Source organism: Schistocerca serialis, chromosome 4 (assembly GCF_023864345.2).
Source record: "Schistocerca serialis cubense isolate TAMUIC-IGC-003099 chromosome 4, iqSchSeri2.2, whole genome shotgun sequence".
In the NCBI taxonomy this organism is placed as follows: domain Eukaryota; kingdom Metazoa; phylum Arthropoda; class Insecta; order Orthoptera; family Acrididae; genus Schistocerca; species Schistocerca serialis.
The window spans coordinates 947,980,590-948,005,415 of NC_064641.1; the positions used below are offsets into that span (position 1 = coordinate 947,980,590).

Sequence of the window (24,826 nt, forward strand, 5' to 3'; positions counted from 1 at the left end):
CCATGTCATAAGGTGAGGCCTTTCTTTGTTTTCTTCAATCTTATTTCAGTTGACAACACATTGGGCGAATTGCATGCCGGCGATGAGGATGAAATGATGAAGACAACACAACACCCAGTCCACGAGTGGAGAATGTCTCTAGCCCAGCCAGGAACAGAAATTGGGCCCACTGCATCGGAGGCAAGCACGTTATCACCAGTTAAGCATGTGGACTTCATACGAGCAATAATCTTCCAATACATAAGGCAATGTGTCCTTTTTGTGGCAGGGTCGGGCTTAGGATGCACATGAAAAACAAACCTTAGTTTCTCCATGTTTGGTGAGTACTGCTACTCTGCAACTGTGTACCGAACTGATTACTAACGACTCCAATTGCTGCTACCTCACGAGCAGTTTCAGCTTTTGCATTTTCAATAAAAAAAGCTGTGATCATTCTTGGAGTAAAATAAAGGGATTTTTAGCAATCAAAACAGAGAACTACATTTGAAGGCATCACACTGCTTGATGATACATAGGTTTATGCAAATTTTATATTGACAAAAGGATGAACAGACTATTGCCAAATGAACAAAAAAAGGTTCAATATTAAAGGATTATGGGATAACTGTCTTTCATGCTGACTCAACTCATGACTTCATTTCACTTTTTTTTTTTTGCTCTTTTGCTCCAGAAAAGAAGATTACCACAAGGTAATAAAATATTGCCAGTTTTCACGGAATGGTTTTAATTTTCTGCTCCAAAATGTTTCCCCGTATTCAACAGTAGCAGTAATTGGCATGTGCTATGAAGAAATGAAGAACAATGCAGTAGAGAAAAGCGGATATTTTGTTTTTAGTATAGACTGAACCTGACATAAGGCCAATATAAACATTTTTAAAGCTGCAAAAGACAAACCCTACACTATCAAGTTAAACTGGTATGGTGAAAAGTCAAGAGCACAATCAAGCTTCCTCCATATCATGCTCAGTTAAGTCCTATACAACTTATATAGGCATAGATGTAAAGTTATGTGGTAAATACCCATGCCATTGCAGATACATGGAGCCAAGAGGACCAACTGTCTCTACAACCTATATTCCAGCAATCCTTAACAATTTCAAGACAACTTCTGTGTCTAAAGACAGTAATGATTCTTCCTGTGTGAGAGTCACTCCTTACACCACAATCATTAGTAGTTATAAAATACTAAATAACGCAGGTGTCCTGTTCGGTATTGCTTGCTTATTAATTAATACTTAATTGAGAGCTGTTTAATGACTACATACAAAAACCAGGAGTGAGGCACCCTACATGCGAGCACTTGCAACACTGCTCTCCACGGCTTGAAACTATTAAAAGTTACAAATTATTTTGAACACACAATAGAAAAAAATTGGGCAAAGGCACTAAACAATATTTCAGCTCCAGTGCCAAAACCACATATCCTGTTTTCTCAGCACTCAGTGGTTACCTAAAGCCTTTCATTGGCTGGGTGGGCTTACACAAAGAACAAGCGATGTCAGCGCAGCATTCCAACAGGCACTTACCTCAGTTATAACTTTAGTCATATGTGCTAGTACGTTCCTGGGATGAAGTCTAAAACAGTGGCAGTTCCCACCATACTGCTTTTCCTCTATAATGTGCAGGGTGGTAATGGGTTTATTTCTCATAACCAAAGGAATGATAGTTTCAAATAACCAATGAGAGGCAAGATATACATTACTACGGACTAAAGAAAATATCAATAGATTGCTGTTTATGTAGTCTAGCTCAGAAACCATAACAGCACACAGGTCATTCATAACTACTATAGCATAGTATACTTTAGAAAGTTTTTAACAATAATAAGTAGTCATAAGAGTGAGTTCTTTAGAACTTCATACAGCAGAGGTGGCAGCATGTTGCAAGTTTGCATAAAAGTAATCCCTCTTTAACAACACTAAAAAACATGGAAAATTAAATAGAATATTTCATTGTTCACATTGTACGTAAGTGACAATCTACAAATGAAATTCAATCCCACTAATACCAGAAAGTTTTCTGAATTGCAATGATTCAGAATTGAAATACATACCTCAAAGGTGACATAAGCAAATCCTTTCCCAATACCAGTTTTCATGTCTCTTACAATTCTGATGTCCAGTATCCTACCACATTTCTCAAATATTCTCCAAATTTCTTCTTCTTCAGTTGCTATAATTAGAAAAGATGCCAAAGTACAATACACTTCATATTATATGAGTAAAATAATATGTATGGGGGAAAATAAAACCTTTCAACTTACAGAATGGAACATTTCCTAAGAAAACAGATCTCTTTTGATCATGCTTATTTGAGTTCAAGGCTTCATCCACAAAGATGTGATGATCTTCAACAAGTGTTCCATTTGCAGCTAGTGCAGATAATGCATCTTCTTTAAGTTTAAAGCGAACAAATGCTGAAATAGTTGATCTCTCAGCATGAAATTTGTTCTTGATTACAGCAAATTTCTTTGAGATTTTTATGTCCTCTACAGCAGCACATCTTAACCTTATTGATTCAATTTCACCAAATTCTTTAAAGATTTTCTTTATCTTCTTTTTATTTAAAGTGTGTGGAAGGTTTTTCACAAAAATTGTTCTTTCTTCTTGCTCTGTGTCGCGGGTAGGTTTTCCATTATTCTGCTTTAATCGTATACGTTTCAGTGCATTAAAGGCATTATTGCTCACATTTCCGCTATCATTAAGGTCAGGTGTTAAACTAACATGATCTGTAGCATCTGCATCTGATATTTCTGCAGTACTATTTTCTGTTCTGTAAGACACAAACAGAAAATGTAAATGAACCAAAGATTATATGCACCAAAGTAGTCTACAACGAAAACTATCCAAGCAGGGGAGGGAGTGGGGAAAAAAAAAAGTTCTAAAGATGAGTTACTCTTAGAACCCCAAGCCAATAAAGGAACAATATATTGAATGGATTTATTGTATTTATTTTTTATTTTCTCGAACATTTCAAGAAGGAAAATTTCACCTCTTACAGCTATCATTTTTCTGAAGCTTGATACCAGTGCAATAAGGCCACAAAAACAAAATCTGAGGTCAGTTGGACAGTGTTTGGCAAGGAAACTGACTGTGTTATTCTGTTAAGTAACAATCCTAGTAACTGCTTTCTGTAATTCACTTAAACTGCAAAAAATCTAAATGACAATGGATGGTAGAGATTTGAAGCCATCTCTTTAGAAATTAAGTTTCTTGTATTAACCATTGAAATTTGTTTTCCAGTCTTACAAATGAATAAATAAAAATTTTTGCTTGTAACAACAAATCGAAAAGATGCAATCTGACATTTTATCCATCATCATCAAATCTGTAAGTCAGTAGGCTACTCTGAGGTAATTTGTACACATCATGAAGTAGTTTAAGTGCAGTATTGTGGTGGCATTGCTCCTGAAGTAGCAGTACTCAATAAACAGACTAACAGGCACATTGAAAGATGGTGATAAACAGCAACAGGAAAGTAGGTGCAGCAGACAGCGTAAACTCACAGAGGCGAGTTCGTGTGGAGAGGCAACTCATGAATATTAACATCCCTGCCATTCAGTGGTGAGATGGCCTGCTAAGCCAACAAAAGAAAGCTATTATATACACTCATTAGCCAGGATGTTGTTACCAGTGGCCTACTATCAATATAAACCCGCCCAGGAGATAGCAGCATCACCTGGTGAGGAGTGACTGCTAGTCAGATCACGCGCACTGCATGCAGTATTAAGGAGTGTGCTGTCTGTGTGGAAAATGGGGAAGGTGCATGATCTGAGTTTGAGCTAGAGCAGATTGTGATGGCCTGGGGGCTTGACACGAGCGTTTTGGAAACTTGTCAGGTGTTCGGGGAGTGTTGAGGTATCTTCAACACGTGGCAAAATCAAGGTAAAACCATGTCAGATGACATGGGGTTTGGCAGCCACTCCTCATTACAGATGTCGGATGTCTTTGGCTGGGCAGACTCATAGAAAAGGACAGGTAATGAACTGTGACAGAACTAATATCAGACCTTAATGCTGGACACAGTATAAGTGTGTGTTAACACACAGTGCACCGAACACTCCTAACAATGACTCATGCATGTGCCAATGTTAAAACTACATCAGCAACTACGACTGAAATGGGCATGTGACCATAGTCTGATGAATCACAATACCTTCTTCATAATGCCAGTGGGAGGGTGCAAGACTGTCCTCTTCCAGGGGAACAGCTCCTTGGCACATGTACTGTGGTAAAAAGACAAGCTGGTGGTGGATCCATTGTGCTCTGGAGAAAATTCCGAGGGCATTCATGGGTCCAGTGGAGCTCATGCAAGACAATACAACAACCAAGGAGTATCATACACTTGATGCAGACCACGTACACCACTTCATGAATATGTTTCCTGATGGCAGTGGAATTTCTCAACAAGATAACGCACCATGTCACTAGGCCAGTAGTGTGATGGAGTGGTTCGCCGAACACAATGGCAAGTTCCAATTGATGTGCTGGTCCCCCCCCCCCCCCTCCCCCTCCCCCAACTCACCAGATATGAACCCAATCAAACATGTCTGGGATGTCAAAACCATCATGTGTCAGGGCACTGAGGAGCTCCCACTCTGTAAATGGGGCGTTACAGGGTTCACTGTGGTGTGTACTGAATGAAATCACTTTCCCCTTCCAGCCGCCGTTTTGACAGTGCGAAAGGCTGGGGAGGGGAGGGGGGAGGGGGGGGGGGTAATTCTCCAACACAGAGACTTCAGCAAAGTGTTCGGCAATAGCGTTTGCGTCAGTAGATAACACGCCATTTATGTTAACTCTGGGAACACCTGTTGGGGTCTGGTACCCGAAAACAAGTTTGATCTTAGCCTAGACTTGGGAAGGTGACATATGGCACCTAATGTTCGAGACTTATCTCTCCAAACACTCCTGCTTCCGTCGTTTGTTAAAATGGCGAACGCAGACACGGAGCCGTTTAAAGGTTATGAGGGGCTCCAGGTAAGGACGCCGCTTATGCCACTGTATAGCTCGCCGATGCTCCTTAATTTCTTCAGCAACTTCTGGCGACCACCAAGGGACAGCCTTTCGCCACGGCCACCCTACAGAGCGAGGGATCGTGTTTTCTACCACAGAAACGATAGTTGCAGTCACCTGCCCAACCATCACATCGATGTTACCGTGTGGGAAAGATTCAACAGTGACAGCAGAGATGAAACTTTCCCAGTTCACTTTGTTTAAAGCCCATCTGGGCAAGTGTCCATGGACCGGGGTAGTGACAAAAGATGGGGAAGTGGTCACTACCACACAGGTCGTCATGTGCTCCCCAGTGGATAGATGGGAGAAGGCCAGGACTGAAAACGGGGAGATCAATACGTGCCATGTGTCACACTGAAATGTGCGGGGGCACCTGTATTTAAGAGGTAGAGGTGGAGTTGTGACCGTAAATTTTCGACCTCCCTACCTTGGCCAGTAAGCACAGTGTCACCCCACAAGGGGTTATGAGCGTTAAAATCTCCCAAAAGTAGGAAACGTTTAGTGAGCTGATCAATCAGTGCAGCAAATACGTTCAGGGGTACCGCACCATCTGGAGGAAGATATACGTTGCAGACAGTTATTTCCTGTGTTGTCCTCATCCTGATAGCCACAGCTTCAAGAAGGGTTTGAAGGGGTACATGCTCATTGCATACTGAGTTCAGGACACAGACGCAAACTGCACCTGACACCCAATTATAGTCACTACGGTTCCTGTAATACCCCTTATAGCCACAGAGGGGAGGGGTCCACATTGCTGGGAACCAGGTTTCCTGAAGGGCAATGCAGAAAGCACGTGTAAAGCTGAACAGTTGCCGTAGCTCAGTCAGGCGGTGGAAAAAAAACATCACAATTCCACTGGAGGACGATATGATTTTAAGGCTGGGAAGGCACGGAACATTCAATGAGGCAGTTTACACCTCAGGGTCACCTGCTGCCAGCGATTTATTTCCTGAGCAGTTTGTATAAAGGGGGCAGGTGTAGTCTTACGGCTCAGAGAGCCAACCGGAATTTGTGGAACGGATGGGGCTACAACTGTTCTTGTAACGGCGGCGTAAGAGATGGTCACAGGATGAAGATGCTCTAATTTCTTCTTAGCCTCAAGTATACGTCAGTTGGTCCAGGGTCTCGTATTCCATGATTTTCCTTCCGCGATGTAAAATCCAACATTCTGGCGAGCAAGGGGAACAATGCTCTCCACAGTTGACAAAGATGGGAGGTGGGGCACATGGACTATTGGGATGTGGTGGGTGCCCACATCTCTACATGTGACACTGGAAGTACAGGGTGATTCAAAAAGAATACCACAACTTTAGGAATTTAAAACTCTGCAAAGACAAAAGGCAGAGCTAAGCACTATCTGTCGGCGAATTAAGGGAGCTATAAATTTTCATTTAGTTGTACATTTGTTCGCTTGAGGCGCTGTTGACTAGGCGTCAGCGTCAGTTGATGCTAAGATGGCGACCGCTCAACAGAAAGCTTTTTGTGTTATTGAGTACGGCAGAAGTGAATCGACGACAGTTGTTCAGCGTGCATTTCGAACGAAGTATGGTGTTAAACCTCCTGATAGGTGGTGTATTAAACGTTGGTATAAACAGTTTACAGAGAATGGGTGTTTGTGCAAAGGGAAAAGTTCTGGACGGCCGAGAACGAGTGATTAAAATGTAGCACGCATCCAGCAAGCATTTGTTCGCAGCCCAGGAAAATTGACTCGCAGAGCTAGCAGAGAGCTGCAAATTCCACAATCAACTGTATGGAGAGTCCTACAAAAAAGGTTAGTTATGAAACCTTATCATCTGAAATTGGTTCAAGCACTGTCTGCAGCTGATAAGATTAAAAGAATCGATTTCTGTGATTTTATCCTTGCTCAAATGGAAACAGATGAATCTTTCGTTTCAAAGATTGTGTTTAGTGATGAAGCAACTTTCCACACTAACGAGAAAGTCAACCGTCACAATGTCTGTATATGGGGCGCTGAGAATCCGCGGGAAACAACTCAGTATGAACGTGACTCGCCTAAGGTGAACGTTTTCTGTGCCATTTCAGACAATAAAGTTTTTGGTCCCTTTTTCTTTGAAGGTGCTACTGTAACTGGACTACAGTATCTGGAGATGTTAGAGAATTGGCTGTTTCCTCAGCTCGAACAAGAAGCACAACAATTCATATTTCAGCAGGATGGAGCGCCACCACATTGGCACTTATCTGTCCGTAACTACCTGAACGTCAACTACCCGAGGCGATGGATCGGCCGCCAGGTAGCCCGTGACAGAGCACTTCATCACTGGCCTCCAAGAAGCCCTGATCTTACCCCCTACGATTTTTTCTTATGGGGGTATGTTAAGGATATGGTGTTTCGGCCACCTCTCCCAGCCACCATTGATGATTTGAAACGAGAAATAACAGCAGCTATTCAAACTGTTATGCCTGATATGCTACAGAGTTGGAGTATCGGGTTGATATTGCTCGTGTGTCTGGAGGGGGCCATATTGAACATCTCTGAACTTGTTTTTGAGTGAAAAAAAAAAAAAAAAAAAAAAAACCTTTTTAAATACTCTTTGTAATGATGTATAACAGAAGGTTATATTATGTTTCTTTCATTAAATACACATTTTTAAAGTTGTGGTATTCTTTTTGAATCACCCTGTATAGCGGGAACACATATGGCCCAACATCCTGCACTTAAAGCGCCGCATAGGAGGAGGGATGTATGGCTTTACATTACAGCAATAGACCATCACCTTGACCTTCTCAAGCAATGTGTCACACTCAAAGGCCAAGATGGAGGCACCGATGGCAACCTGATTATCCCTCGGACGCGCCGGACGAAATGAATGCCTCGTCACTCTAAGTTGGCATGCAGCTCGTCGTCAGATTGCAAAAGAAGGTCTCTTGGGCAGAGGATGCTGTTTTTATCAAGACTGACCCTGACCACATTTTGGACAAGCCCACCACCTCCCCAAACTTGTCCTCTAGATGGTCAACAAAAACTGTTGCTTCATTGAAATAAAGGAGTCCCCATTGGTATGTTTTGTTTTCTTTTCTTTTAGGGCGCAAAAAACAACTCGGGTCATACGCACCCAAGTCAAAACAATAGAACACAAACACAGAGATGAGGGGAACAACTATATGTCAGTCTCAAAGGACAGAATAGGAGACAGCTAAAAAAGGCAAGTGGAAAAAGGGCTAAAAGAAACATCATACAAAAATGGAGGTCCAAAACTAAAAATTAAATGGCCTTCTCTATGGCAGATAAAAATTAAAACGCAGTTGACAGCCCACACGTCATTCGCTAAAATGGCTGATAAATCAGATGGCAAACCCAAGCTGGAACGTAAATTGGTAAAAAAGGGCATTCCAGCAGGAAGTGGTGGACAGTTAAAATTTGGGCGCAATGCGTATGAAGTGGTGGGGCAGCGCCACTGAGAAAATGATGATGGCCCAGTACGCAGCTGAATTAAGATAATCTCCTCCGGGGGGGGAGGGGGGGGGGGGGCTTTGTAAGCTAAAGCTTATCCCGTTGAAGCGAGGACCATTGGAAATGCCAAAGGGACACCACCTCATGACAGACGGCAATGCAGAGATCATTGGAGGGAACAGAAGTACTCACAGGCTGAGGTAAGAGGACTGCAGCCTTGGCATCAGTGTCAGCGGCCTCGTTTCCTGGCAGACCGACATGACCAGAGACCCACACATACACGACGTTGGCTCCACCATGAGCGAGAAAGGGACAGTTTCCCTGTACCCACTGCACTAAGGGATGAGCAGTGTACAGCGCAGAGACTTTGGAGGGTGCTGAGTGAGTCTAAGCAGAGGACACAAAGGGGAAGGCAGTGTCGCCAGATGTACTCTATGGCCTGATACAAGGCGAAAAACTCAGCTGTAAGTACAGAGAAGTGAGCCGGAAGCCGATATTGAAAGACACGGGTGCCAATGACAAAGGTACACCAGAACCCACAGTCAGTCCGAGGGCCATCAGTGTACACAAAGGTACTATCGCTAAGTTCCATGCCTACGTCATGAAACTGAAGGCGATAGACCGAGGCTGGAGTAGTGTCCTTAGGAAGTGAATGAAGGCCAAGGTTAACATGGGCCGCTTCACCAAGCCAAGACAGTGAAGGGTTCACACCCACTGGGAAAGTTGCAGGTAGCAGAAGTTAAACCGCCATATCAAGTGGCGAAAGTGGACTCCAGGAGGTAACAGAAGAGGAATGAGCCCCATACTGATGATCTAAGGAATCATCAAAGAAGAAGGCATAGGAGGGGTGGCCACAAATGGCAGACAAACACATGCATACCTGCTGAGGAGAAAGTCACAGAGGCAGGACAGTGGTATTTCAGCAGCTTCAGCATACAGACTCTCAACTGAGCTGGTCTAAAAGGTGCTGGTGGCCAAACCGATGCCATGATGATGGATAGTTTTGAGACTGCGTAAAAGGGATGGGCATGCAGATGCATGAACCAAGCACCCATAGTCGAGTTTCGAACGAACAAGGGATTGGTACAAACGGAGGAGGGTGGTTCGATCGGCACCTCAAGAAGTACCATTGATGACACGTTGGATATTGACGGACTGCGTGCAGTTGGCTGTCAGGTAAGAGACATGGGAGGACAAAGAGAGTTTCCTATCTAGCATGAGCCCCAGGAATTTCGTAGTGTCAACGAACAAAAGGGCAATATGCCCAAGATGTAGAGATGGTGGGAGAAACCATTTGCACCACCAGAAATTCATACATATAGTTTTGTCAGTGGAAAAGCGAAATACATTGGCGATGCTCCAGGAGTGAAGACAATCAAGACAGTGCTGAAGATGCCGCTCAGTGAGACAGATCTGTGGAGAACTGCCATAGATGACAAAATCATCGACAAAAAGGGAGCAGGAGACGCCTGGTGGGCGACAGGCCATGATAGGGTTAGTGGTAATAGTAAAGAGGATGATGCTCACGACAGAACGCTGAGGCATACCATCTTCCTGAATACAGGTGTCCAACTACCCTATTTACTCGAATCTAAGCTGCGCTCGAATCTAAGCCGCACATGAAAAATGAGACTCGAAATCAAGGGAAAAAAAAAAAAATTCCCAAATCTAAGCCGTACCTGAAATTTGAGACTTTAAATTCAAGGGGAGAGAAAAGTTTTAGGCCGCACCTCCAAATCTAAACAAAGTTGGTCCATTGTAATATGAGAGACAATTTAGGTCGAATGAATGACAATACAGCTACAGTAGTTTGGTTCGAGTCGTAAGCTTAAAGCTTTACCAGGCAGCCATTGCTATGCGTCAGGTGCTCCGTCCGTATTTATACAGGTACCCCCTTCCTTTTTCACGTGCTTCGTCTGGTTTGAATTGATTGCTTATTTTTCTTTGATCTGATAAGTGCCGTTCTTTTTGTTATAGGTGTTTATGTCACTCTAAGCTGAAAATACATTATTGCACTGTGTCATGCATTGTTTGCCACATTCTGATAATGAGTGTTTACGGCCTGTCGCCGCTTGTGGGTTGCCTCGCTTTTGTGCGCGCTACCACCGCTTACAATTAAAAAAAACAGTACGACGCCCCCATGAGATGAGATGCCTACCTCTGGGGGAAGGTTAAAACAAATCGGTAAGTAATGTTAAAGCCGAAAGCGGTCTTGAGGGTCCCAATTTCGTTTCCTGAAGGCAGAGTACAAGCAGATGCTGCAATGCTAGAAGCAGCTGTAAATCCTCTTTGTGGAGTCACTGCTAAAGGGCACAGAAGCAGGAGGATCCCGCTCCATGGGGACCACAAAACCATTGGCGTGCTTGTGCGGTCGGTCTGTGGAGTCTAACGCTGAAAAACGGTTGGTGGTGCACACCGGCCAAACTTAGGCCGGGTGGGCTAAGTGACCACATGGCAACACCGTCAAGCAGGATCATCGAGTTGGTGAAGGAGAAGACCGTTTGTCTTTACTGGACATCTTCAAGCCCTTCTGGTAAGAGGAAGACTTGGATGTTGTTTGGCTGCAGCAACGGAGGAAGTCTCCTTGAGAGTACTACTACTGTCCTTTCCTGCCTGCCGGTTGTGGAGCGGGTAGCTTCGCCCCTTTAGGCGAGAGTTTGACGGTCTGTTGCACAGCGGGACGGCAATGCTACCTTGACACTGGGCGACTTCACAACCAAGAGCCAAATTTAAGCTCACTTGTCTGTGTGGCCACGTCCTCCATGGAGCAGGGGGTAACAAGAACAGAACTATAGTTGCCAGATGGGAGAACATAAGGTTTGCGACTAGCCAGTAATTTGCGAGCTACTGGGTAAGGCACTTTTTCCTTTACCCGAATCTCTTGTACAGCCCGCTCATCTAGATACAAGGGACAATCCCGGCAGGAAGTGGCATGGCTGCCAGTGCAGTTGACACAGCGGGGAGGAGGCGGACATTCGCCCTCGTGTGCATCCCTGCCAAGGTTACGCATTTGGCTGGATGTCGACAAGATGTTCTAGGTGACTCAACTGATGACATTGGTAGCAGCATATCTGATTCGGAATTTTTTTCTCTTTTTTTTAGGGCGCACAACTTCAACGGTCATTAGCACCCAGACTACGTTAGGAATGCACCGCGAGGCACAAGTTTAAAACAGCAACTAAAAAGGAAAACACGATAAAAGACAGACTGACAGGCATAGGATTAAAAAAAACAGCATAATCAAATGTCCTTAGAGAGGTTTGTCAAGTTGATAAAACGAAGAACGCGAGCAGCTGCTCGTGGGTCATCCGCTAAAATGGCATCTAGAGTACATGGCAGGCCAAGATCAAGACGCAGTGTGTTAAAATCCGGACAGGACGTTAAAATGTGGCGGACCGTCAGCAATTGCCCACATGGGCAGAACGGCGCCGGCGCAACCGTCAGCAGATGGCGATGGCTGAACCGGAGTGTCCAATTCGTAACCGGGCCAAAACGACCTCCTCCCGCCGAGAAGAGCGTGAGGACAACGGCCAAGCCGCGGGATAGGTTTCGAGGCCAGAAGCTTGTTGTCCGTAAGTGCAGCCCAATCGGCATGCCACAGCGATAAAATGCGCCGACAAAGGACCCTGCTACAATCTGATGAAGGGACACAACAATAAGCTGTCCGAGGCTGGAGGACCGTAGCCTTGGCCGCGGCATCTGCAGCTTCGTTCCCAGGGATACCGACATGGCCAGGAACCCACATAAAGCTAACCGGAAAACCGTCGTCCACCAGCTGCTGAAGAGAGCGTTGGATCCTGTGCACGAAAGGGTGAACCGGATACGGATCAGTGAGGCTCTGGAGTGCGCTCAGGGAATCAGAGCAGATGACATAAGCAGAATGTCGGTGGCGGCAGATGTAAAGAACAGCCTGGTAGAGGGCAAAGAGCTCAGCTGTGAAGACCGAACAATGGCCATGGAGCCGGTATTTGAAACTCTGTGCCCCGACAATAAAAGAACACCCGACCCCGTCATTGGTCTTAGAGCCATCTGTATAAATGAAGGTCGTATTAATGAACTTGGAACGAAGTTCGACAAAACGGGAGTGGTATACCGAACCGGGGGTAACCTCCTTTGGGAGCGAGCTGAGGTCAAGGTGAACGCGAACCTGAGCCTGGAGCCAAGGTGGCATGTGGCTCTCGCCCACTCTAAAGGTTGCAGGGAGTGAAAAATCAAGCTGTTGAAGGAGGCGACGAAAGCGAACTCCAGGGGGTAGCAGGGCAGAGACATACAGCCCGTATTGACGGTCGAGAGAGTCATCAAAAAAGGAACGATAAGACGGGTGGTCGGGCATTGACAGTAGCCGACAGGCATACCGACAAAGCAGTATATCGCGCCGTTAGGTGAGTGGCAATTCACCAGCTTCAGCATGAAGACTCTCGACGGGATTAGTATAAAACGCTCCGATCGCAAGACGTAAACCCCGATGTTGTATGGAGTTGAGGCGGCGTAAGATAGATGGCAGTGCAGAGGAGTATACGAAGCTCCCATAATCCAGCTTGGAGTGGACGATCGACCGATATAGGCGAAGTAGGATGGTTCAATCTGCTCCCCACGACATACCACTGAGAACACAGAGGACATTTAGAGAACGGGTACAACGGGCAGCCAAATATGACAAATGTGGAGACCAGCTAAGTTTCCTGTCAAATGTAAGACGTAAAAATTTTTTGTCTGCACGAATGGGAGAGCAACAGGACCGAGTTGTACGGACGGTGGAAGAAACTCTTTGTAGTGCCAGAAGTTAATACAGACCGTCTTCTCGGCAGAAAAACGGAAGCCATTGGCGACACTCCAGGAGTAAAGACGGTCAAGAGAACGCTGAAGACAGCGATCCAGGAAACAGGTACGCTGCGCGCTGCAATAGATGGTAAAATCATCCACGAAAATGGAATCCTGATACTTCAGCTGGGAAGCAATCCATTATTGGATTGATCGCTATGGCGAAGAGAGTGACGCTCAAAACTGAGCCCTGTGGCACCCCATTCTCCTGGCGAAAGGTGTCTGACAGGACAGAACCCACACGTACCTTGAACTGTCGATCCATTAAAAAGGAACGAATAAAAAGAGGGAGGCGACCACGAAGGCCCCATGTATGCATGGTGTGGAGAATGCCCGCCCTTCAACAGGTGTCGTAAGCCTTCTCCAAATCAAAGAACACAGCCGCGGTCGGGCGCTTCCGCAAGAAGTTATTCATAATGAAGGTCGACAAGGTAACCAGATGGTCAACAGCAGAGCGGCGCCTACGAAATCTACATTGTACATTGGTAAGTAGGCATCGAGATTCGAGCAGCCAAACCAAACGAGAGTTAACCATTCGCTCCATCACCTTACAGACACAGCTGGTAAGCGAGATGGGTCGATAACTGGAAGGCAAGTGCTTGTCCTTCCCCGGCTAAGGAATCGGTACAACAATAGACTCGCACCAGCATGCGGGAACATGTCCTTCAATCCAGATGCGATTATAAGTACGAAGAAGGAAACCTTTACCCGCAGGAGAACAGTTCTTCAGCATCTGAATATGAATAGAATCAGGCCCTGGAGCGGAGGACCGTGACCGGGCAAGTGCGTTTTCGAGTTCCCGCATGGTGAATGGGGCATTATAACTTTCACGATTCGAGGAGCGGAAGTTAGGTGAAATAGCCTCCTCTGCCTGTTTTCGGGGGAGGAAGGCAAGGTGGTAATGAGCGGAGCTCGAAACCTCTGCGAAAAAGCGGCCGAAGGCATTGGAGATATCCTCAGGGGCCACAAGGACGTCATTCGCGACCGTCAAGCCAGAAACTGATGAGTGGACCTTAGTGCCAGATAGCTGGCGCAGGCTACCCCAGACAACAGAAGAAGGAGTAAAACTGTTGAAGGTGCTTGTGAAAGCAGCCCAGCTGGCTTTCTTGCTTTCTTTAATAATACGACGACACTGTGCCCGTAATCGTTTATAATTGATACAATTCGCCACTATAGGGTGGCATTTAAAGGTGCGTAAAGCACGTTGACGAGCACGTAAAGCGTCTCTACATGCCGCGGTCCACCAGGGGACCGGTACGTGACGTGGAGAAGAATTAGGGTGAGGGATGGAATATTCAGCAGCAGGGAGAATGGCTTCCGTGAGGTGTGCGACCTGACTATCGCAGCTTGTGAAGGTTTGATCCCGAAAGGTCGCCCTGGAAGAGAAGAGCCCCCAGTCTGCTTTGGAGATGTTCCAACTAGATGAGCACGGAGAGGGGGAATGCTGCAGGAGATGGATAACACACAGGAAGTGGTCGCTCGAATATGTATCAGAAAGTGCATACCACTCAAACCGGCGTGCAAGTTGGGTAGTACATATAGAGAGGTCTAAATGGGAATAGGTGTGAGATGTGTCCGAAAGAAAAGTAGGGGCGCCAGTATTGAGGCAGACAAGATTGAGCTGGTTGAAAAGGTCTGCTAACAAGGAGCCCCTCGGGCAGGATGCTGGAGAGCCCCAAAGGTGATGGTGGGCATTGAAGTCTCCAGTTAACAAAAATGGTGCAGGTAGCTGAGCAATAATTTGCATCATATCTGCCCTGGTAACGGCAGACGACGATAGAGTGTAAACAGTACAAATGGAAAATGTAAAAGTGGGGAGAGTAATTCGGATGGCAACTGCATGCAGGCCGGTGTGCAATGTGATGGGATCGTAGTAAATATCATCCCAGACCAGCAACATAACCCCTCCATGAGCCGGAATACCTACCACAGGGGGTAGGTCAAAACACACAGAGGTGTAGTGTGCCAAGACAATTTGATCGCATGGGCGTAGCTTCGTTTCCTGAAGGGCTACGACGAGCGGACGGTGCAAGCGGAGCAGCAACTTCAAGTCCTCTCGGTTGGAGTGAATGCTGCGAATATTCCAGTGAATAAGTGCCATCGTAAGAAGAAAAGGAAGATGAAAGAAGGGGTCACCTCGAAGGCCACTGAGGGCCTGGCTTCGAGTGAGCACTGCCGCCGCTGTCAGTAGGCGGACAGTCATCGTCCATTGGTTCTATAGGTTCATCGGCCATCTTGGTAAGATGGCCGGGAGGGGGAGCTTCCTCCGCCGGTGAATGGCCAGATGGTCGGCTACCAGCGGTGCGGCCAGACGAAACGGATGACGGCCTGGGGCGGCAACCGCTGGGTGGCGCAGGAGAAGAAATGCGCCGTGGCGCAGAAGGAGAACTGTGCTTCCTATGAGCCTTCTTGGAAGGTCGTTTGGTGGAAGTACTGGTCGATGGCTGGGAGTTCGAGGTACGTCTGAAGTCTGCACGGAACGGTTCCTTCTTGAAGGCCCATGCATCTGACTTCTGGGTCTTCGCCATGGCAGAAGCAGATGAAGGGGCTTGTGTCTGTGGGGTGATGGGAGGAAGAAGAGACGTCGACCGCGCGATCTTAGCACTGGCCGAACGGAAGACCGTGGTGCTGAAGGTCAGATCGCATGTCTGGGTTGCCACCTCCCTGGTAGTCCGAGGAGAGGCGAGGACAGTACTGTATTTCCCCGCTGGGAGCAGCGTCGGCTTCCTATTAGCAAATAGCTTGCGAGCAGCCGAGGTGGACACTTTCTCTTTGACCCGAATTTCTTGGATACAGCGTTTCCTTGTAGATAGGACAGTCGCGGGAGGACGCTGCATGGTCATCCTGACAGTTCACACAACGAGGAGATGGAGGTGGACAGTCACCCTCATAGGCATCCCTGCCACAAGTGACACATTTAGCCGCATTGGAACAAGACTGGCGAGTGTGATTAAAACGCTGACACTGGTAGCAGCGCGTAGGTGTCGAGACATAGGGGCGAACAGAAATAACCTTGTAGCCCGCTTTGATGTGCGATGGCAGCTTAACACTACCGAAGGTCAAGAAAAGTGTCCGGGTCGGTACAAGGTCATTGTTGGCCTTTTTCATGACCCTATGGACAGCCGTCACGCCCTGCTCAGCGAGGAAAGACTGAATCTCCTCGTCAGACAATCCGTCGAGTGATCTAGCATAAACCACACCACGAGACGAATTCAAAGTTCGGTAAGCCTCCACCCGGACAGGGAACGTGTACAGGAGTTTTTGTGCCAGAAAGGCGCTCTCAGTTTCTAGTAACAAGGTACCATTATGCAACCTGGTACAAGACTTAACAGTTCCAGCTATGGCATCTACGCCCTTCTGGATAACGAAAGGGTTGACAGAGGAAAAATCCTTTCCGTCCTCAGATCGAGAAACGACGAGGAACTGTGGGGCAGGCGGTAGTACTTTTGTCACTGGTGGCTGGTCAAGTTTCCATTTGTGGGCAGAAGTCGAGAGAGAAGAAGAGAAATCCATTGCGGAGGAATCCCCCATGATTGCCAGCGTCTCCGATGGCGCGCACCTTCCTTGTGGGGACCCTCTCAGAGGGCACTCCCGCCTTAGGTGAATGTTGACACCTCAGGTCACACCTCCCGAGAAACAGACGGAGGGACCAATCGGCATGGTCAGAAGGTATCAGCTCAGGCAATCACCCCTCCCTGGGCCTGGCCTTTACCAGGGGGTAGGTGCGTGCCTTACTTGTCTACCCAGGGCGGGGAATTACGCGTTACCCCGTCACCGGCTACGCGTGCGAACGCGTGGGTCGGCCTTCAAGCGCGCACAGGGAGGAAGGAAGAAGAGGAAAAAGAAGAGAGAGAGGACAGACTGTCTCAAACGCCGAGGCGGAGGCCAGAGAAGGCAAGGAGCAGAAGGCAAGGAGCAGAAGGCAAGGAGCAGAAGGCAAGGAGCAGAAGGCAAGGAGCAGAAGGCAAGGAGCAGAAGGCAAGGAGCAGAAGGCAAGGAGCAGAAGGCAAGGAGCAGAAGGCAAGGAGCAGAAGGCAAGGAGCAGAAGGCAAGGAGCAGAAGGCAAGGAGCAGAAGGCAAGGAGCAGAAGGCAAGGAGCAGAAGGCAAGGAGCAGAAGGCAAGGAGCAGAAGGCAAGGAGCAGAAGGCAAGGAGCAGAAGGCAAGGAGCAGAAGGCAAGGAGCAGAAGGCAAGGAGCAGAAGGCAAGGAGCAGAAGGCAAGGAGCAGAAGGCAAGGAGCAGAAGGCAAGGAGCAGAAGGCAAGGAGCAGAAGGCAAGGAGCAGAAGGCAAGGAGCAGAAGGCAAGGAGCAGAAGGCAAGGAGGAGAAGGCAAGGAGGAGAAGGCAAGGAGGAGAAGGCAAGGAGGAGAAGGCAAGGAAAAGAGTAAGGAAGACAGTGAGATGGAGAAGAACAAAGAAAGGAACCAACCAAAGGAAGGAAGAAACGAGAAGAAGTGAAAAACCAAAATGACCACAAATATAGGTCGTGGAACCGTCCGTCTCCGGACGCAGGCGCTAATTACCCCCTTGAGAGGTGAGGGACTCCTTTTAGTCGCCTCTTACAACAGGCAGGAATACCTCGGGCCTATTCGAACCCCTGGACCCGCAGGGGGGATGATTTGGAATGTACGGCCAGACTGTGAAGACTTCATAACCAGCTTTAATCTTGAACAGAAGCACCACACTATCAAAGGCGAGGAAAAGAGTACAGGTGGGCACCAAGCAGGAATCGACCTTTTTCATTAAACGATGGATGGCAATGACACCCTGATCAGAGAGATAAGAGTGTATGTCAGCCTGAGTTAGACCGTCAAGCAGCCTGGTGTAAATTACACCACGGGAAGAATTCAAAGTTCTATGTGCCTCAACACGGACAGGGTAGCCGTCGAGAAGCGAGTCAGTAAGTAGTAGTTGTGCTTGAGAATCACAAGCCACCTCCAAAAGTGCCACTCCGTAAATGAGAGCAGGATTTCAAAGGACCAGCAATGGCATCAACACCTTTCTGAATAATAAACGAATTGACCATGGCCGCGAAGGACTGACCGTCTTCAGTACATGATACCACAAAGAACCGCGGTGCAGCAGGAAGAGTCTTCTTCGAATCAGTAGCTTCATGTTGTTTATGTTTCGTCAATTTCGATGGAGAGGATGAGAGACTCATCCCTAGGAAATTCCCCACAATTGCCAGCATCTCCAATGGCGGATTCCTTCAAATTGTGTGCCGCCTTCACACAGTGGCACACCTGCCTTTGATGATTGTTCACACCTCAGGTCACACCTACTGAACACCTGACAGAGGGACTAATCGGCAATTTGGGAAGGTTACAACTCCCTGGGCCTGGCCTGTACCAGGGAGTATGTGCGAACCCTACCTGTCGACCCAGGGCTGGGAATTGTGTGTTACACAGTCACCTTTTACGTGTCAAGACACATGGGCCAGCCTTCTGGAGCGCACAGGGAGGAAGAAGAAAAAAAAGAGGATCCTCACACGCCGAAGTGGAAGAACGAGAGGAGAAGGGAAACAAATTAAGGAAAAGGGATCCAAAAAGAAAGTCGAGACTGTTCGCAGGTCAGTGAGAGTGCAGAACATTCCCAGTAATACCCTAGAAATGTTCCCCAAGGGAGGGGAAGGGGATAGCAAGAGGATAGACAGACAGCACAGAAGCTAAAAAGTTCTGCAAATGCTGGGGCCCCATGGTAGCCAAGCATAAACATGTCAGAGTGGTGAGCCCCCTGGGGAGGTCCCCCTCCATTCTCGTACATAACAAGGTACCGGGGGCGAATAACATTTGCTGCCACCCTTAGCCTGATATTCCTCCCACGATCTGGCCAGTGAGGGGAATGATTTAGGGTCGTGCTTCCTTGCATTGTACTGAGACTTAGAACACTTACAGACTGCTGGTGTTTGATCACCAGCAAGTGATGACACGGTATGCTTCATCGCATGTCATCCGCCCTGATGCCACCCACTCCGAACAGGGGTCCTTCCACAGGCACCATCCAGCTGCAGCAAAGGCCACCTGGCAGGATGGCCATTGACAGGAGTCCCGATGCCCCAGGATGACAAGGCATCTACTCCTCGGCATACGCGGGGAGTTAACAGCGCAGGCATCAGCACAGCGATCCCTGTGTTGTCAGGGGGCTCCACGGTCACCGTTGGCGCAGAAAGAGACACTGCACAGTGCTCGGTGGAAAATGCACACGGAGGTGTCCTCGCCAAAGAGATGGAGAATGAGCGGGACTGCAATGCGCCGATGAGAAAGTGGGCTACAGGTCTCAAGGCACGTGGGCACAATGCACCTTGTAAGGCACCCTTCCCCAATTGGCTCACTCTTATGAAAAATTTTGAAGAATGGAGGTCAAACCCTACATGGGACCATCGCATAAAGGCCGAAACGTGTGAGACTCCTTTTAGTCACCTCTTATGAGAGACAGGATTACCTTGGGCCTATTCTTATCAACTGACCCGCACAGAGGGGGGGGGGGGGGGGGGGGGGTTCAAAGAGACTTTGAGGAACAATGTTTTGAGTGGTAGGAGGTTAAAGAGCATCTAAAAACAGTTGAGACTGATTTACCACATTTGTGATGTGCATAAATTAGTGAAATTTTTCGACTACGTAATTAGAATTACTAGATTTCCTGACTATGTTAGCATGATTTTTTTAAACTTACAATTAAGTCTTTATGTTCTCACAGAATAGAGTGATTAATTTTCGAAGTGCATTGGAAGTATGGCAAAACAATGTGTTTGGACTTTTCATATTGTGTAAAAAAAGTTTAGTTGTTATATCATTCTTAACATTGGCACAATGACAGGTGCACTTGCACTTTGTGGTGTCACTGTAACTACAATGATACGACTAAGTTATTAACTTAACTCACTGGCAGGGCTCGAAGAGATCAGCCACGCTTAATGGCTGGGAAGTGTCGATGTTTCTCATGCGTGGCTGAATAAGCTGTATAACCCTTTTGCTGCTACACCTACATTAATGTCTACATCCAAACACTGCAAACCACCACGAAGTGCATTGCAGAGGGTATGTCCCAATGTACCAGTTATTAGGGTTTCTTCCTGTTCCATTCACGTTTGGAGCATGGGAAGATTGATTGATTGAACACCCCTGTGTGTGCAGTAATTATTCTAATCTTCTCTTCACAATCTGTATGTGGGTGATACGTACCGAGGGGGTGGGGTGGGGGTGGGGGGGTTGTATATCCCTAGAGTAATCATTTAAAGGCGGTTCTCGAAACTCTGTTAATACACTTTCTCGGGACAGTTTACGTCTGTTTTCAAGACTCTGCCAGTTCAGTTCCTTCAGTATCTCTTCGACACTCTCCCGCGGATTAAACATACCTGTGACCATTTGGGCTGCCCTTTTCTGGGTATACATTCAATTCCTATCTGGTACAGGTCCCATACACTTGAGCAATATTCTAGAATCAGTGATTTGTAAGCAATCTCTCTTGTAGAAACAGTGCACAGCACATCACCAGTATTCTATCAATAAGCCGAAGACTAGCACCTGCTTCACCCACAACCGAACCTATGGGATTATTCTATTTCATATCCCTGCAAAGTGTGAATGCCAGGTATTTGTACGAGTTAGCTGACTCGTGGATATTACAGTCATTGGATACCATGTTTTTTCATTTTGTGAAGTGCAAAATATTACATTTCTGAACATTTAGAGCAAGTTGCCAATATTTGCATCACTTTGAAATCTTATCACGATCTGACTGAATATTTATGCACCTTCTTTCAGACAGTGCTTTATTATAGATAACAGCATCGACCTCAAAAAGTTTGAGGTTGTTGTTAATATTGTCTGCAAGGTCATTAATATACAACACTAACAGCAAGGGTCCCAACACTTCCCTCGGGCACATCTGAAGTTACTTCTATATCCGACGAGAACTTTCCGTCCGAGATAACCTGCTGTGTCCTCCCTAACAAAAGGTCCTCAATCCAGTCAAAATGTCACTCGATATCCCACACGATCGTATTTTTTACAATAAGCAGGGGCGCTACTGAGTCGAATGCTTTTCAGAAATCGAGAAACACTGCATCTACCCAGTTGCCTCGGTATAAAGCTTTCAGTATGTCACGTGAGAAAAATGCGAGTTGGGTTTCACACGATCAATGTTGGTTGGCAATGAGGTCATTCTGTTTGAGAGTTCATACAATTTAAGATTCTACAACAAACTGACGTCAAGGATGCTGGATGGTAGTTTTGCGGATCACTACTTCTACCCTTCTTGTAGAAAGCGTGCCCTTTTCACACAACTGGGCACGGTTTTTTTGTTCGAGGGATCTACAAGAGGGGCCAACTCGGCCGAAAAATTCAGTACAGAATCTGACAGGAATCCCGCTGGGGCCTGGAGCTTTGTTCAATTTTAACAGTTTCAGCTGTTTCTCAACACCACTGACAGTAATACTAATTTCATTCACCTTTACTTACAGTGGTACGGGAATTAAATTGGGGGAATTCTCCTGAATTTTCCTTTGTAAAGGAACATTTGAAAACAGAGTTATGCATCTCAGCTTTTGCTTTGCTACCCTCAATTTTTTTTTTTTTTTTTTTTTTTTTTTTTTTTTTTGGAAACGTCATTTGACAATATTCTGCTACTGTAGTAACTGAAGACATGACGTATTGTTCTCTTGACAGCCACACACATTTCATTCAGCATCCCTCTATCTATAGGCCTATGCTTTGTTTTACACCTATTATGCAGTAGTATCCGTTTCTTTAGAAGTTACTTTACAGTGATGGAATACCATGGAGGTTCCCTCCCATTGTGAACTGTTCTACTGGGTACGTGTCTATCCAGCAAGAGGTCAACTACACTAGACTCTTGCTAATCCGGCCCTCAGTAGTCCAGCCTCTCAGTAATTCGGCACACATCCAAAAACACGTGCACAATGAATTATCGTGTGTAAGCTTAGTTAAACAATGCTTTATATAGTGTATTTGAAATTTTAGCTTTCTTTACAGTTCGGAATCATGTCTTCTAAAAGGAAACACGTTACACTAGACCTCAAGCAAAACTCTAAATTTGTGGTAAGTTAAATCGAGGTTCTTCGCAGAAAGCCATTGCCGCCGAGTTCAATGTTGGACAAGCAACTATTTATGACATCAAAAAGAAAGAAGATGTTATTCGACAGTACTTAACACAAATCGATAGCGAGTTGGGAAAACAGAAGGTTTTGTGAAAGAGTGAGAATGAAGAACTGGTCGTAGCTGTTTATAGATGGTTCATACAACAACACAGTAAAGGAATTAGAATCCGTAGCTCAATTATGAAAGAAAAAGCAGCTGCATTTAACAAACAACTTGGCAGCAGTAACTTGTTTGTAGCAAGCGAAAGTTGGCTATCAAACTGGAAAAAACAACACGGCATTCAGCAGCTGATAGGGAAAGTCGCTCAGCTAACGATAAGGATGCTGATGAGTTTGTAAGCAAGATACGGCAGATAATAGAGGAAGATGATTTAACTCTTGATGCCTTGTATAATGCTGATGAAACAGAACTCTCTTACAAGATGCTTCCTTCAAAAACATTAACTGCCAAGAATGAGAAGGAAGTGCTTGGTTAAAAGCAACAGAAACAGGGTGTAACATTAATGACGTGGGAGTCATAAACTACTGTTTACGGAGATGGGATTTAAAATCCCAACATCCACGTTGTTTTCAACACAATGACAAATATTCTACCACTGCACCATTGCTCTCAGAAGAAAGCGTGGATGGACAGAAATATTCTCTCCGTGGTCCCACGAAACGTTCGTACCAACAGTGAGAAAAGAGGTAAAGAAAAAAAAAGCTTCCACTGGAAGCTATCCTTATACTTGACAGTGCTCCCCGTCATCCTTCAGATGTTTCTCTAAAGTCCGATGGTATACAAGCACTCTTTCTCCCACCCAATGTGACAGCCCTAATTCAGCCCATGCAGCAGCGAATTTTGGAATCAATTTAACATCACTATCGACATTCACTTCTCGTCTCCTTGCTGAACAAAAGCGAAAACGACTATCAGGACTATGCTGAAGGCGTGCAAAGCAATTAACATACGTGAGGTCTTCCAAGCAGCCAATGCACGGGATAAAGTGGGGAGCGCTACCGTAATGAAGAGCTGGAGAAAATTGTGGCCATTCACTGATGTCGAGTTGGATTCAGTAGTGAGTGACAGCGACGAGCCAGTCAATTCAGAATTATTAATTACTTTGTACACTGTAATGATAATGGAGATATTACTACGTGTCTGAATGAGGAAAACTGTGATGTGGATCAAACTTTAACAGGTGAAGAAAAATCAAAGGCAAACAAGAAATTAATAATGAAAGTGATTAAGAAGAGGACACAGGAGGAGAGAGCATGACGATTTCTCACACTGCCGGTGCTGAAGCTGCCGAGGTCTTCCCGGAGTACATTATGCGACAACCAGAAATGTGCAGTACCGACGTAATGCTCGTAAAGCGGTTGCGTGATAAAGCACGCCACCGTCGCGTATCGTCATTGCGACAGTTAATAATTAGGAACACATTTCATAGTGAGTGATAAGACTGTATAATTACGTACTGTACACACTCTAGGACTACGTTTTCTTTGAAAATTGATGTATTTTTGATTTAATAAAGTATATCCCCTATGTTTTAAAAATTTATCCTTCGGTTTAATAAAGTACAGTGCACTATATTCCCTATGATTTCAAAATAAATAAAAAGCAAAATAATGAATAAAATAAATTTCAGACACTCAATAATCCGGCACTTCCACTAATGTGGCACCCATGTGCGCCAGGAATGGCTGGATTAGTGAGAGCCTAGTGTATTCTTTTTAAACTTGTGCCGTAGTTCCTCTATATGCTCCTGACCTGTGCCGAAAGTTTCAAGTTCTTCATTGAGATATGACACTGCTGATTTTTATCTACTCTGAGTACTAACACATGTATCTTTCTGCCTGTTTTAGTAATGCTTTGTACATTGGTAATCATTGATGCCACAACCACGTCATGGTCACTGATACAAGTTTTGATGTGGACATCGTCAAAGGGGTCAGGTCTATTTGTCACAATTTGTCATCTATTTGTCAATATATACAGATGATCTCTTTGCATTCCCTACAGAGACAGCTTTTGTTGTGGCTGTACTGCTCACCAAATGCTGGTGCCTGTGTTGAAAAATGGTGTTCTGGCCAATACGAAATCCTCATCCGATTTTTTGAGAATTGTTAAGTGAAAACATTCGATTTTTGTGTATCTTACAGTCTGACATCTGGACTTGATAAAGAACTGAATTTCTTTTCATTGTCAATCATAGTTATTCTGCATCAAATGAGGTAAAAATATTGCACGAAATTTTTAAGAATTCGCAGAGGTAAAGGTGCGCAATGTGATCTTTGCACATGGTTGATTTTAGCTTATACATTGCTATGAATGAAATGTAGAAAAGGTATCAAAATTTTACTTGAAACTGAAAGCAAAAGGTTACCTCATTTCGTTCTCGAGGTATTGGGTTTTATATCCAAAGGACAGTAGTGCACGACACACCCTTCGCATCGTGAATCGTGTGGTCATAAAAATCTTC

General features: G+C 45.8%; 1 protein-coding gene across 2 annotated transcripts in view; it reads right to left on the reverse strand.

The window, feature by feature from the left end:
- LOC126473603 (RNA-binding protein 34) overlaps nucleotides 1-24,826 on the reverse strand; it is an 89,350-nt gene that overhangs the window by 24,928 nt on the left and 39,596 nt on the right. For both annotated transcript variants that reach the window (XM_050100765.1, XM_050100766.1), the window contains exons 3-4: nucleotides 2,264-2,772; nucleotides 2,054-2,172 (exon numbers count right to left, since the gene is read on the reverse strand). In XM_050100765.1, coding sequence (XP_049956722.1) covers nucleotides 2,054-2,172; nucleotides 2,264-2,772 — 628 coding nt within the window. The remainder of the gene's footprint in view (nucleotides 1-2,053; nucleotides 2,173-2,263; nucleotides 2,773-24,826) is intronic.